The sequence below is a fragment of the Chlorocebus sabaeus genome, chromosome 26 (genome assembly GCF_047675955.1).
Source record: "Chlorocebus sabaeus isolate Y175 chromosome 26, mChlSab1.0.hap1, whole genome shotgun sequence".
NCBI classification, from domain to species: domain Eukaryota; kingdom Metazoa; phylum Chordata; class Mammalia; order Primates; family Cercopithecidae; genus Chlorocebus; species Chlorocebus sabaeus.
In genome coordinates, this window is record NC_132929.1 from 17,596,306 (window position 1) to 17,611,812 (window position 15,507).

General features: G+C 38.4%; 1 protein-coding gene across 16 annotated transcripts in view; it reads left to right on the forward strand.

Annotated features, from left to right (window-relative positions):
- The window catches only part of MGA (MAX dimerization protein MGA), a 166,841-nt gene that overhangs the window by 145,056 nt on the left and 6,278 nt on the right, over positions 1-15,507 (forward strand). For 13 of the 16 annotated variants that reach the window (XM_008016971.3, XM_038009855.2, XM_008016969.3 and 10 more), the window contains 5 exons: positions 3,029-3,319; positions 3,454-4,961; positions 8,629-8,759; positions 11,987-12,038; positions 14,492-14,698. In XM_008016971.3, the coding sequence (XP_008015162.3) occupies positions 3,029-3,319; positions 3,454-4,961; positions 8,629-8,759; positions 11,987-12,038; positions 14,492-14,698 (2,189 nt within the window). Of the gene's footprint in view, positions 1-3,028; positions 3,320-3,453; positions 4,962-8,628; positions 8,760-11,986; positions 12,039-14,491; positions 14,699-15,507 lie in introns of those variants that run through there. The other 3 variants (XM_073012067.1, XM_073012070.1, XM_073012065.1) reach the window with 2 other exon arrangements.

Below are 15,507 nucleotides of genomic sequence, written 5' to 3' on the forward strand. Positions count from 1 at the left end.
CACACACAGATGGGGTCTTGCCCTGTCATCCAGGTTGGAGTGTAGTGGCATGATCATGGCTCCCTGCAGCCTCGACATCTCAGGCTCAAGTGATCCTCTCATGTCAGTCTCTCATAGCTGGAATCATAGGCATGTGTCACCACACCTGGTTAATTTTTTTTGATTTTCAATAGAGGCGAGGTCTGGCTATGTTGTCCAGGCTAGTCTTGAACTCCTGGGCTCAAAGCAGTCCTTGCATCCTTGGCCCCACAAAGTGCTGAGATTACAGGCTTGAGCCGCTGCATTCTGCCAGGAAATACTGACATTTAACAAATTTTCTAATCTTTTAAAATAAATGGACCTGACTCAGGTAACTGCTACTTAAGGAAGTGTGTGTAGTTTTTTTCTCTGTTTATAAAGAAGATCCCATGTTGGCACTTTGATATCTGTGGCTTTTAAATTTTGATTTTTCTCCTTTTTCTCTTTACCTTCCTTTCCCTTGGCACACATTTAAGTAAACCATCACATATTTAGTGCATATATTAAAGATTGTTTTCATTGTCTGAATTAGTTTTTGAATCACTCTCTAAAAGTTAATTTGAAGAAAAAAGTTGAAAATTAAGAATGCATTAACATATTTGTTTCTTAATTCATGTATGATAGATTAATATGGCCGGGCGCGGTGGCTGATGCCTGTAATCCCAGCACTTTGGGAGGCCAAGGTGGGTGGATCACCTGAGGTCAGGAATTTAAGACCAGCCTGGCCAGCATGGCGAAACCCAGTCTCTACTAAAAATACAAAAAAATATTAGCCGGATGTGGTGGTTGCATGCCCGTAATCCCAGGTACTCTGGAGGCTGAGGCAGAAGAATCGCTTGAACCCGGGAGGCAGAGGTTTCAGTGAGCCGAGATCTTGCCATTGCACTCCAGCCTGGGCAACAAGAGTGAGACTCCATCTCAAAAAAAAAAAAAGGATAGATGAGTATTTTTTGTTTAAATTGCACGACTATTTTCATGAAGTTTGGTCTTTGTGTTTTATTTAATATTTAAGAGTAGTCCTGGATTTTCTATATAATTTTTTCATCTAAATGTTATGAGCATGACTTTGTTAGAAATATGATATTTTTTTGTGTGGGCAGAGTGCCTGTTTGATAGAAAATCACATGTTAAGCTAAAGTCTTTTGTTTCATTTGTTTGTTTTTTTTTTCTCTTTAGTAGCAAACTTTTTAAGTTTTATTTATTGTTAAATAAACCCACCAATTTTTATTTGTTAATGTTAAATAAGCTCACCAATTTGAATAGTAATGTTAGACCAGTTTCATTTATGCTTACTATTACCATGATTCCTACCTCTTTATCTCTCTGATATAAAAAAAATTCTAGATTATTCATACTGTTTTTTCCTGTGTCTTTAGTATTTCGAAATATCTCTTCCAGTCAGTAAAGGGTATCTTTAAGTACTATTAATGGTTTGAAATCTCTATTAATTCATATATTCTGTATTAAATTTCTGCTTTTTCTTTTTGTTTTAAAAGCATCTTTTGCCTCTTCTAAGCCAGGTTTATTTCCCTGCTTCTTTGATGTCTCTTAATTTCATTTCATTCTGGGGGTTTTATGTAATTTTTTCCTTCTGAAAAATAATTCCCACAAACCTTTAAGCTTTGCTTATTTGTTAGTGAATTTTAAAAACCAAAAAGCCCTTTATAAACCAAGGATTTTTAGTTCTTTATCTTCCTCAGGTGGTATAAGCTTAGAAATTCAGTCATAACTCTCTAGTAAGTGTTATGTGCTTTAATTTTAAAGTTAAATTGTGCAGGATCTGGATTTTATTTAAAAAAAATAAAGAAGAAGCCAGGCACACTGACTCATACCTGTAATCCCAACACTTGAAGAGGCCGAGGCAGGAGGATTGCTTGAGCCCCAGGAGTTCGAGACCAGCCTGGGCAACATAGCAAACCCCATCTCTAGAAAAAAAAAAAAAAAAGTGTGCACCTGTGGTCCCAACTACTTGGGAGGCTGAGCCTGGGAGTTCAAGGTGGCAATGAACTGTGATTGCACCTCTGCACTCTAGGCTGGGCGACAGAGTGCGATCCTGTCTCAAAAGAATAAAGTTGAAGCATAATTTTATCATAAATGATCTCTTTAAGAAAGGAATCCAGATTTAGAGAGATACCCACGTTTTTCTTTAGGCAAAAGTATTATCTCTTTAAATGTGCCTCTTGACAATTGGTACTCTATTTTTTTACCATTCTAAATGTAAAGCTCCATAATGTCTGGCTGTTCTCAGCCATAAATAATGTATTATGAAACTACAGAATTTTAGCAACTTTATAATCCAAATTAGAAGTTATTTGCAGCAAGGTCAGATTCTGTGTCTTAATGACTGGGCATGGTGGCTAATGGCTGCAATCCCAACACTTTGGAAGGCCGAGATGGTAGGATCGCTTGAGGCCAGGAGTTTGAGACTAGCTTGAGCAACAAAGCAAGACCCTGTCTCTGCAAAGAATAACATAATTAGCCAGGCGTAGTGACACATCCCCGTAGTCCCAGCTACTTGGAAGGCTGAGGCAGGAGGATCTCTTGAGCCCAGGAGTTTGAGAGTACAGTGAGCTATGATTGAGCCACTGCACTGAAGGACTGAAGGTAACAAGTGCAACCCTGTCTCTCTTAAAAAAAATTAGGCTGGGTGCGGTGGCTTATGCCTATAATCTCAGCACTTTGGGAGGCTGAGGAGGGCAGATCGCTTGAGGTCAGGGGTTTGAGACCAGCCTGGGAAACATAGTGGAACCCTGTCTCTACCCAAAAATACAGAAATAGGCCAGCTGTGCTGGTGCACACCTGTAGTTGCAGCTACTCAGGATGCTGAGGTGGGAGAATTGCTTGAACTATAGAGGCGCGGAGGTTGTAGTCAGTTGAGATTGTGTCATTGCACTCCAGCCTGAGCAACAAAGCAAGACTGTCTTAAAAAAAAAAAAAAGTATGAATACTTTTTTTCCTACATGTGTTAAAGGGGAATTTTGGTACTATGTTTCCATTTCCTGTTTTTCAGAAAATGCTGCTCAAATTCCAGTGGCTACTTCACAGGTCTCTCCTAACACAGTGAAACGTGCTGGACCTCGACTGTTGTTGATTCCAGTGCAGCAGGGTTCTCCTACTCTTAGACCTGTCTCAAACACACAACTTCAGGGACATCGAATGGTCTTGCAGCCTGTTAGGAGTCCAAGTGGAATGAACTTATTCAGGCACCCTAATGGGCAGATTGTCCAGCTTCTACCTTTGCATCAGCTTCGAGGCTCTAATACCCAGCCCAACTTACAGCCTGTCATGTTTCGGAACCCAGGTATAAAGTTATTTTTCATGAACTTTTCTTTTGTTAAATCACTTGGCCATATGGTATGTTAATACACCAGGACATCAGAAGTCTTGATATGGGCAGTCATGATTTAAAAATTTCTCTCTTATTTTTTAAACCAGGGTCTGTGATGGGAATCCGGTTACCTGCTCCTTCCAAACCCTCTGAGACTCCGCCATCTTCCACTTCGTCTTCTGCTTTCTCTGTCATGAATCCTGTAATCCAAGCTGTTGGGTCTTCTTCAGCAGTGAATGTTATCACTCAGGCACCATCATTGCTTTCCTCTGGAGCTAGTTTTGTGTCTCAGGCTGGTACATTGACCCTGAGGATTTCTCCTCCTGAACCACAAAGCTTTGCAAGTAAAACAGGCTCTGAAACCAAAATAACCTATAGCTCAGGAGGACAGCCTGTTGGTACAGCCAGTCTTATTCCTCTCCAGTCTGGTAGTTTTGCCTTATTACAGCTCCCAGGACAAAAGCCTGTTCCTAGCTCCATTCTTCAACATGTTGCTTCCCTTCAGATGAAGAGGGAATCTCAGAATCCAGACCAGAAAGATGAAACAAACTCAATAAAAAGAGAGCAAGAAACCAAGAAGGTTCTACAGTCAGAAGGAGAGGCTGTAGACTCTGAGGCTAACATAATAAAACAAAACTCAGGAGCTGCTACCTCAGAAGAAACTCTGAATGATTCCTTGGAAGATAGGGGTGATCCTTTGGATGAAGAATCCCTTCCAGAAGAAGGTTCTGCAACTGTCAAACCATCTGAGCATTCCTGTATCACTGGGTCACATACAGATCAAGACTATAAAGATGTTAATGAAGAATATGGGGCTAGGAATCGTAACAGTTCCAAAGAAAAAGTGGCTGTTCTAGAAGTTAGGACGATTTCTGAAAAAGCCGGTAATAAGACCGTCCAAAATTTAAGTAAAGTACAGCATCAAAAACTTGGTGATGTGAAGGTGGAACAGCAGAAAGGATTAGACAATCCAGAAGAAAACTCAAGTGAATTTCCAGTCACCTTTAAGGAAGAAAGTAAATTTGAATTGTCAGGAAGCAAAGTTATGGAGCAGCAATCTAATCCACAGCCAGAGGCCAAAGAGAAGGAATGTGGAGACTCTCTGGAGAAAGACAGTATTAGAGAAAGATGGAGAAAACATCTGAAGGGCCCCTTAACCAGGAAATGTGTTGGAGCTTCACAGGAATGTAAGAAAGAGGTAGACGAGCAGTTAATTAAAGAAAAGACATGTCCGGAAAATTCAGATGTGTTTCAGCAAGAACAAGGCATCTCTGACTTACTTGGAAAGAGTGGAATTACTGAAGATGCCAGAGTTCTGAAAACTGAATGTGCTTCTTGGAGTAGGATTTCTAATCCTTCAGCCTTCTCCATTGTTCCTAGGAGAGCTGCAAAAAGCAGCAGAGGGAATGGACATTTTCAGGGTCACTTACTGCTACCTGGAGAACAGATACAACCAAAGCAAGAGAAGAAGGGTGGGAAAAGCAGCGCTGACTTCACTGTTTTGGATTTGGAAGAAGATGACGACGATGAGAATGAGAAAACCGATGATTCTATTGATGAAATTGTGGATGTTGTTTCTGACTACCAGAGTGAAGAGGTTGATGATGTAGAAAAGGTGGTGAGCCCATTTTTGTTGTGACTGAAACCTAAAGGATTTAAATGATTTATTAGAGACAGAAGCTTTTTCAGAAGATCACTAAGACATAATACATTTAATTGGATGCCTAGGTTTAGATTATGACTTAAATGGCTTAGTAGTTTTTTAGGCTGTGTCAATCAAGCATCACTTGTTGAGCTTTTATTCTTTGAGACTTGCCTGGTTTTATGGGAAGGCTGGTTTAAGCATTTGGGGGATAGGTGCTTGAGAGTCCCTACTCTTTTTAAGTTAGATTTTTAAAATACCGAAACCACTACTCCCATTTGATCCCAGTCAATTTCTGTGACGTTTTCTATGTGAGATGGTTGTAGCTTCTCTGGTAGATGTTAATCAGAAACTGGGAATGGGTGACCTTACAACTGGAGGAGAACTTACTTGCATATAGAGAGATGTTTTTGTTTTTGGAGAAAAACTGGAAAATACCATCTTTTGATATTCTAATACCATTTTACCTTGAGTTGCTTTTATTTGTAGTCTCTGGAATTTATATTCTAGACTTCGGTCATCGTCCTTTGTAATATAACCTTTATGGCCTAGTTTTATTATTTTCCCGAAGTGTTTTTTATAGGATTCCTTTTTAGGGTTGTCGTATTTACTGAAATAAGTAACTGTCAGGTATTGATACAGTGCAGGAGTTGTACAAATGTTTTCTGTAAAAGACCAGATAGTAAATAGTTTTAGACTTTGCAGAGAGCTAGAGGGCTCTCTGTTCCAACTACTTGACTGCTGTTGTAGTATAAAAGCAGCTGTATTCCATTAAAATGTTAGTAAAAAAGGCCAGGTGCGGTGGCGCACACCTGTAATCCCAGCACTTTGGGAGACCGAGGTGGGTGGATCACCTGACGTCAGGAGTTTGAGACTAGTCTGGCCAACATGACAAAACCCCATCTCTACTAAAAATACAAAAAATTAGCTGGGTGTGGTGGCAGGTGCCTGTAATCCCAATACTCAGGAGGCTGAGGCAGGAGAATTGCTTGAACCCAGGAGGCGGATGTTGCAGTGAGCCCAGATCACGACATTGCACTCCAGCCTGGGCGACAAGAACAAAACTCCGTCTCGGGGGAAAAAAGCCACAACTTCTTTAAAAAAAAAAAAAAAAAAAAGTTAGTGGGCTGTGGTTTGCTGACACCTGACGTAAGGTCTGATTTTAAAACATGGGGAGATCATAACCAGCTGCCTGTGGAGTGCCCTAAAATCTGAACTGTAGCCTTCTCTTCAGGAGCAGATGAAAGCCATCTGCACTGATTGTCATACAACTGCTTGTTTTAGAATCGTACTTCCTTGAGATTCATTCTGCCTCTGTTATCTGGTCCTTTTCTGTTAATGCTTAATTGCTTTATGCAAATAAAACAAAAAAAGATTACTGTTTTAAAAATCTAAAATGTTGAAATATTTTATTTTAGAGACGGAGTCTTGCTCTGTCGCTCAGGCTTGAGTGCAGTGGCACGAACTCGACTCACTGCAACCTCCGCCTCCATGGCTCAAGCAGTTCTCCTGCCTCAGCCTCCCGAGTAGCTGAGATTACAGGAGCCCACCACTGCACTCGGCTAATTTTTGTCTTTTAAGTAGAGATGGGGTTTCACCATCTTGGCCAGGCTGGTCTTAATGTTGTTTATGTTGGTTATTTCAGTACCTCCATTGTCTTATTTATAAAGGAGGATCTTGCTCTAAAATTGGATGATTCTATATTCATTTGAGTTATACTTTCTCTCTAGACTAATCTTTTTCAAGAATGGATGTAAATTCATTGACTTTAGCAGTTATATTGCAGATTTTTTTGTGTTTTTTTGCAGCCGAAGTAAACATGAGACCAAAAAACAGTTCAACTTTAAAACCAGTGAAAACTGTTATTACTATTAGGGGAACTGATATAATAGATCTTCTAAAGTAGGTTTTTTCCTTTTTTCTTTTTTTTGACTGAGTCTCGCTATGTTGCCCAGGCTGGAATGCAGTGGTGCCATCTCGGCTCATTGCATCGTCTGCCTCCCAGGTTCAAACGATTCTTCTGCCTCAGCCCCCTGAGTAGCTTAGGATTACACGCGGGCACCAGCATGCCCAGCTAAGTTTCGTGTTTTTTTAGTAAAGACAGGGTTTCACCATATTGGCCAGGCTGGTCTCGAACTCCTGACCTCAGGTGATCCAACCACGTTGGCCTCCCAAAGTGCTGGGATTACAGGCGTGAGCCACTGTGCCCAGCCTGAAGTATCTTAATCATACAAGGAGGCATTGCTTGAATGTACTAATAGGGAATTTGACAAGCAAATGAGTTATACTGACTTTTTTTTTCTTTAAAGGTCATATTAAGTGATCTCTAAAATCTAAACATTGTTTTTATTTACACGTCTCACACCTATGTTACCTTTATGATTAGCATTGGAATACCGTGAGGGAAGTGGTAAATAGCTTCTTTAATTTAAATCTTCCTTGTGGAAGTTAATCCACAGATCTTCCTTGTGGATATTATTTAGAAATCCTGCAGTTATACCAGGTGCTGTAGCTCTCTCCTGTAATCCCAGCACTTTGGGAGGCTGAGGCAGGCGGATCACCTGAGGTCAGGAGTTTGAGACCAGCCTGACCAACATGGTGAAACCCTGTTAGTAAACAATACAAAAATTAGCTAGGTGTGGTGACACAGTCCTAGAGTCCCAGCTGCTCGGGAGGCTGAAGCAGGAGAATCATTTGAGCCCGGGAGGCGGGCTCGTTTACTATGTTTCTGGCATAGTAAACAGTTTTGTTTTGTTTTGTTTTTTTTGAGGGGGGCACAGAAATGTTGCAAGTAAACACTATTTTTAAAGGTGGCCTTAAAAAGATCTGCTTATCCCATATATCCATATAACTCTAGTGTTACATAAAATATTTAGCAAGTTTCTGTGACAGGTGCTCAGTAAACACTTTGACTCCTTTTTTGGTATAATAAGGAAATACAGCAATCCTGGGCTTTTTTGAAACCTGAAATTCCTTACAGGCTCTGAATTTGTGGGGTTGAGAGAGTTGCAGGACTGGGCTGTATCCTATTTCCATACCTGCCTGTGTATGCTAATGTGTGTTGATTTGTGGGCATCTGATAGGATGTTGGTCATGAAGCCCCCTTAAAGTGGCACTTGAGTTTTTCTCCTTTCTATATTTATCTCACCAAATTTTATTTTACTGTTATTTAATCTTAAGATTTATGAAACCTTAATATATCTGTACCTGAATTTTGTCCACTAGAAATAACACTGAAGCATCAATGCAGTCCTTTGAGGACGCTGTTAAGTTTAATGATGTATGTTTATTTATTTTTTATTATTTTTTTTGAGACAGTCTCACTCTTGTCTCCCAGGCTGGTGTGCAGTGGTGCAGTCTTGGCTCACTGCAGCCTCGAACTCCTGGCCTCAAGCAATCCTCCCACCTCACTCTCCCAAGTAGCTGTAATTATAGGCGAGCGCCACCATGTCTGGCTGATTTTTGTATTTTTTGTAGAGACAGGGTTTTGCCATGTTGCCCAGGCTGGTCTTGCACTCCTGAGCTCAAAACGATCCACTTGCCTGGGCCTCCCAAAGTGCTGAATTATAGGTGTGAGTTGAAAAGTTTAGGTGTTCTTGCTAATCAATACATTATTTACTTTTGTAATGATGTATTTCAGAATAACTGTGTAGAATATATTGAGGATGACGAGGAGCACGTGGACATTGAGACTGTAGAAGAGCTCTCAGAGGAAATTAATGTTGCTCACCTGAAGACCACAGTGGCCCACACACAGTCATTCAAACAGCCGTAAGTCTTATTGCTCTTTGGATTGTTGTTTTTGTAGTGTTGTAACCAGAAATAAAATGAAATGTTCTGTTTAGGAGCTCTGGGTAACTGATCTGGTTCCTTCTTCCTCTAGCTTTTTTTTCTGATTAGTATAGATGAGGAGAGGAACTAGAATTTGGATAATTTTCTTTGGTCATTGGTAGGAGGCAGTGTGTAAATGTGAATAACATGCTTTTGGAGCCCGATAGACTGGTGTTATAAAATACTAGTTTTGCTAGTTTGTAGGTATTTAACCTTGGGCAAATCTTTAATCTCTCTGAACCTCAGATTCTTTACCTATGAAATGAGGAAAATGCTCCCATTTGAAGTGTTAAATGAGGTAGTATGTACAACTAGCATAATAACTGATATAAATGGACTACTCAACAAAAGTTAGTTTCTTGTATCATTTAAGAATAGGCATTACATTCTAAATTTGGTTACTTTACTAGTTGAATAGATGAGATACAGGTAGGAAAATTTTTCTTCATATTTCACTGCTGAGATGAAAATGTGGAAGGAATGATGACTTGCTCAGGAAAATTTATTTCATTTTCTGTTTTAGTAAGCCTTATATTGATTATGGATTGGGGTGTGAGAAAGAGTAGGGAAGGAAGATATCTTGTGCCAGACATTGTACTTTTCCTGCCATCTCATTAACTACAATGATATGAAAGTAGCTATGAGCTGAGAAAGAATAATTCTTCGTTCCTACTGATACTGAGAAAGTTGAAGGAGTAGAAAGTAGGACTGATAGTTCTCTTCACTCCGGAGCTGTTTGCAGGCTACTTCAGTTACCTACTGGCTAAACTTGAAAGAATTTAAATCCCTTAAAAACTTAATTAGACTTAATGAGTTTAGCAGTATTACTGGGATAATGAGTTCTGTATACTAAAACTGAATTTGTAAACAATGGCAACAAACAAAACCTCTAAAAAATATTTGCAATAGTAACAGGAAAACTGCTGTGTGAGAACGTTCTCTGACAAACTGTGTAAGAGTTTTCTTGGAAAATTGTATTGAAAGACGAAGAGGAATTCAGCAAATGGGGAGAGATAACATGTTAATGGATTGGAATAGTAAAGGGCCAAGAATAACCAACACACAGCACAAAAACCGTAAGGGAACAGATTAAAATAAAAAACTAAAGATTTAGGCTGGGCGTGGTGGCTCACGCCTGTAATCCCAGCACTTTGGGAGGCCGAGGTGGGCAGATCACCTGAATTCAGGAGTTCAAGACCAGGCTGGCCAACATGATGAAACCCTGTCTCTACTAAAAATACACAAATTAGCCGGACTTGTTGGCACACCCCTGTAGTCCCAGCTACTTGGGAGGCTAAGGCAGGAGGATCGCTTGAACCTAGGAGGTGGAGGTTGCAGTGAACTGAGACTGTGCCACTGTACTCCAACCTGAGAGACAGTGAGACTACATCTCAAAAAAAAAAAAAAAAAATTAAAGATTTAATTAGATTTGTTTAAATGGTTTAAATTTAATTAAAAATAAAGGCTAAAAGAATTTAAAAATTCTGTCAGAACACCATGAAAACAGTGAAAAGGCAAACTCAGACTATGAAGAAAGTGTTTGCCATACATATTAACTAACAAAGGATTAATGTCGAGGGTATAAAAAAATTGTTACAAGTCACAGAAAGATGACCCAGTAGAAAAGTAAATAATGGATATTAGAGACAGTTGACAGAAGAAGAAACCTAAAAGCCCAGTAAGCACATGTACATTTGTTCAACTTCACAAGTAATTAGGGAAATGCAGATAAAACCACAGTGACTTTACCAATTCACACTCATGAGACTGCAAAAATGGAGATTTCTGATAGTACAGTTATCTAGGTTTGGAGCAATGGGAACTCTCATACAGCAAGTGGGAGTGTACATTGTATTACCAGTTTAACAGTTCCTGAACTTGAAGGTGTGCATATCTTTCTTTTGCCTGGCAATTCTGCTCCTATGCCCTAGAAAAATTCACACAAGGGGTCATGTATGGGACTGTCCATTGCAGCATTGTTTGCTATTATGAAGATTTAGAAACAACCTAAATAACTACAAACATTCTGGAAAAAAAAATTCGGGGAAATTCACATTGTGGAATACTACGTAACAGTTAAAACAATTGGAATTAGAACTCTGTGTATCAGCATATATCAGGTGTAATTTATTTGTACTTTTATTTTCGATTTTTTTTTGTAGAGACGGAGTCTTGCTATGTTGCCCAGGCTAGTTTTGAACTCCTGGCCTCAAGCAGTCCTCCTGCCTTGGCCTCCTAAAGTTCTGGGATTACAGGCATGAGCTACTGTGCCTGGCCTTCAGGTCGAATATTGAATGAAACCAATGAGTTGCAGAAAGATATAGTTTAGTATATAATATTTAAAGTAGTACTTTTTTTTTGTTAAGATATATATATATATTTCTAGTAAAACTTACAAAGATGTGCATGGTAAAACTCTGTCTTAGAATGTTTACCTTTGAGAAGGAGGGAAGGGAGTGTGATTGGACTGCACATAAAACCTGTATTTTTGAGATGTATTATTTCTCAAGCTAGATGGTTCATATGTGGGTGTTCATTATACACTTGGTCCTCCTTCACAGTTGGGAGGGACCAAGTGTATAATGGAAAAGCATGTATCCACAAATATAGAAAGCATGTATTTGTGGATTCACCCAACTGTGGATTGGAAATATCTGGAAGAAGAAAAATTGCATCTGTATTGAACATGTATAGACTTTATTTTCATGTCGTTATTCCCTAAACAATACAGTATAACAACTATTTACTTAGTTTTTACATTGTACTAGGTGTTATAAGTAATGTAGGGGTGATTTAAAGTATATGGGAGGAGGTGCCTATGTTATATGCAAATACTATAGCATTTTATATCAGGGACTTGAGTATTCAAGGATACTGCTGGAAGTTTTGGAATGAGTCTTCCATGGATACTGGAGGACGACTTTAAATTTGTTTATATGGTTTTGTGTATTAAATATTTCATGATTGTACAAAGTAATTTGAAGTTATAGTGACTATTTGTACACTTTTAGAGAAAATATATAATGTCAAGTAAATAATGTGGCTATATATCACACCTTGGGAAAAAGAAACTGTTTGTAATTTGGAATGGTTTGGTTGTAGCTGTGAAATAGGTCTTAAGATTATTAAATTTCAGTAAGATGCTGAAAAATCCTGTCTTTATCCAGGTCCCGTACTCACATCTCAGCAGATGAAAAAGCAGCTGAAAGGAGTCGAAAGGTATTTAGGATATATTTAGTGATAATTACTCATTGAATAAAATTGTTAACATTTATTTTAGGGTTGAAACAACATTAGCTATATTAGCCACGATTTTTTCTCAGGGCTATTTTTGCCAATGAGTTAATATAATCAGTTTTTTCTCCTTAATGAAATTATACTACTAAGGTCCTTTTTTTCCCCCTTTTAATTCTTCTCCTCAGAGGATAGACTAATTTAGAGGAGTTAAAAATGGATATGAAATTTATGAGAATATATATGCTTATTTGAAAACTGTTCTTGTAATGGTTTGATGTAAAACAAGCTGCCATTCTTTCTTGCCTGGGCTTATGATTTTCAGTGACTTAAAAAACTATCCTCTGCAAAATGGCTAGCAGTTCAGGGATCCATGAAACAATAAACCTTTAATTTTCTTAATCTTTTTGGTATATATCATAGTAACATAAGTAAGCAGGGTTTTCTGTTTTTCCTAACCAACAGTAGGCATGGAGGAGAGTTTGGTTTGTTTAAATTGTTTTCCACTTGTTTTTTTATCTTAATTTAAAAGATTAATAAAAGTCAATGATGGCTTGGGTTGAAGTAGAGGGTGGCATTTGGTTCCTTTAAAACATCATAGTGCAGTTTGGTTTTGATCTGATTTGGGGACTCACGATACAACGTATTTGCATGGTTGTAATTATTTGCATATATCATTATATTTGGCTTTTAAAAATTTATTCTGAAGCATTTTTCAGATATAACAGGAATTTTCATAATAGCTTATTTACGTAATCCATTGTTTTGTACCCAAATAATTACATGCAAATTCTTGCTTCACTTTGCTATATTTAATGTTTATATTGCCTTTCTTTCTGTCTTGTTGGCTCTTTTATTCTCCCATTCTATCTTAATGCATAATAGGTTTAACTTTAGAAAGGCAGTGGCTTTTCCATGAGAGTTTTTGGGTACTGTCAGAGTTATGATTAAGCAAACAGTGTCAGAAAAAGAGACAATTAGAAACGTCAGAGGGAAAAAACACAAAACCAAGAAACTGCACAGGACAGGAAATATTATTCACTTTGTATGAGTAGTGTTTATAATGTCATAATAGTTAATGTTGATGTTTTTCAAAAAAAGTTTATAACCTATAATTAAAATATAGAAGACTTAATTTCAGTCTTGAAAAATGTGAGAATACATATGACAAATTGGGAGGTGAGAGAGGGAAGAAGAAATAAAGGGAAGGATACAGGTGCTGATACCCTCATTTTACAAAGTAGAAAGGCAAGATAGATTGTTTATTCTTGATGAAATAAGAAATTAAGGTAGAATTCAAGTTGCTAAGGGATCAGTAGAAACTAAAAGTAGTGATGTAACTATATTGGAATGATAAGGTGGTATAAGACATGAGAGTGATATGAGCTCAATCCTCTTCTGCATAGCAAGAAGGCAGTAGATAGCATTGAGAATAGAAAAAAAATAAGCTTATGTTACTATTTTTGGTTTAGGGTATAGATTTAAGAACTAGAAGAAGCTGCTAAAAGAATTAAAAAGTGATTGTTTCTGAGGATCCAGGTACAAGTTCAGGGCATAGTTGGTTTTCATTATAAACGTGTGTGTGTGTGTGTGTGTGTGTGTGTGTGTGTGTGTGTGTGTGTGTAGATGAAGTCTTACTGTGTTGCCTGTGTTAGTCTCAAACTCCTGGCCTTGAGTGATCCCCTACCTCGGCCTCCAAAAGTGCTGGAAATTAAAGATTTCAGCCACTGTGCCTGGCCAGCCTCTTCATATATTTTAAGTCCTATAAACAAAGATTGTAATGGAATAAATAAGATAGAGAAAGGAGGCCTTAAGCCTTTCTGAGGATCAAGAAGGACTTTCCTGAAAAAGTTTGAGTTTGAAGTGTTAAGTTTTAAATGTTATGGAGGTTTAGGTAAGAGGTGGGATAAGTAATCTAGTACAGGTAAAAAGCCTGTGTAATGGCAGGGAGGTGTGGGATTGTGTAGTATGTCTTGGGAATTTCTAGCAGATAGGAATGGTTGGAGAGAAAGGGGATTTAGAAGAGTGGCAGTTGATTCTTTACCAGATTGAGGAGGATCTTACAGTATTTTTTGAAAAACAGTTAATGTAATTTGTATCATGAAAAGTTTTAGTAATATAATAAATTACATAAGTAAGCTCTTTCAGATCTTCTATGCCTGTAACATACACAATTTCTTCCTTGTTTGAAAATCACTGAAATTTGAACTAAGAGCTGGTAAGATCACTTCAGCATGCATTAGAAATTATACTATTGGCATTGTAAGAGTTAGATTTGAAGGAAAGATAGACTGGTAGTAAGATGACCAATTGAGAGGCTGTTACAACATTCCAGACAAAAGGTAATGGGTGCCTGAAATAGGGCAGTGTCATTTGGAACAGAATAAGAGGGCCAATTACATGTTCAAGATGTTTAGGAGGCAATCTTGTTTGAACAGGCTCCACCAATTCCTCTAAAACTGAAGCCTGATTACTGGAGTGACAAACTACAGAAAGAAGCAGAAGCGTTTGCTTATTATCGCCGGACACACACTGCCAATGAGCGGCGGCGGCGTGGTGAAATGAGAGATCTCTTTGAGAAATTAAAGATCACATTGGGATTACTTCATTCTTCCAAGGTTTCTAAAAGTCTCATTCTTACTCGAGTAAGTGTTCTGTGTAAATGACAATAAGAGCTTGACTAAGAGATTCTTACTGGTGCTATGAGAAAGAGAATCCACTGACATATATAAGGAACATTGAAATAGAGCTACTTAAATTTAACAGTTGAATATGGACTAGTGAATGCCCAATAAATCCCTTAGGGGGAAAATCATTATGCTAAGTCACAGGAGCTTTTCATTGAAAGTCAGGTTCTTTTTTTTTTTTTGAGACGAAGTTTTGCTCTTGTTGCCTAGGCTGGAGTACAATGGCACGATCTTGGCTCACCGCAACCTTTGCCTCATGAGTTGAAGTGATTCTCCTGCCTCAGCCTTCCAAGTAGCTGGGATTTCAGGCATGCACCACCACACCTGGCTAATTTTGTATTTTTAGTAGATCAGTAGTAAAGTTTGTATTTTTGTATTTTTATTAGAGACAGGGTTTCTCTATGTTGGTCAAGCTGGTCTCGAGCTCCCGACCTCCAGTAATCTGCCCACCTCTGCCTCCCAAAGTGCTGGGATTACAGCCATGAGCCACCACACCCAGCCGAAGGTCAGGTTCTTAAATGGGCACAGCTCACCTTTCTTCAGATAGAGTCAGAAACTCTGGTTAGCCATGTTGACCACATTCTCTTTACATTGGTGTTCTTGATAGCACTTAGTACAGGTTATCACAGTGTAAGTGATATTTTAATATGCTTAACAGCATAAGTGATATTTTAATATGCTTAACAGTTGACAGTCATTTTAAAAGAAAATCTGAAATATTCAAGGGAGCAGAAGTTTTAACTTTGCGTGTAGAATATCTAAAGTAT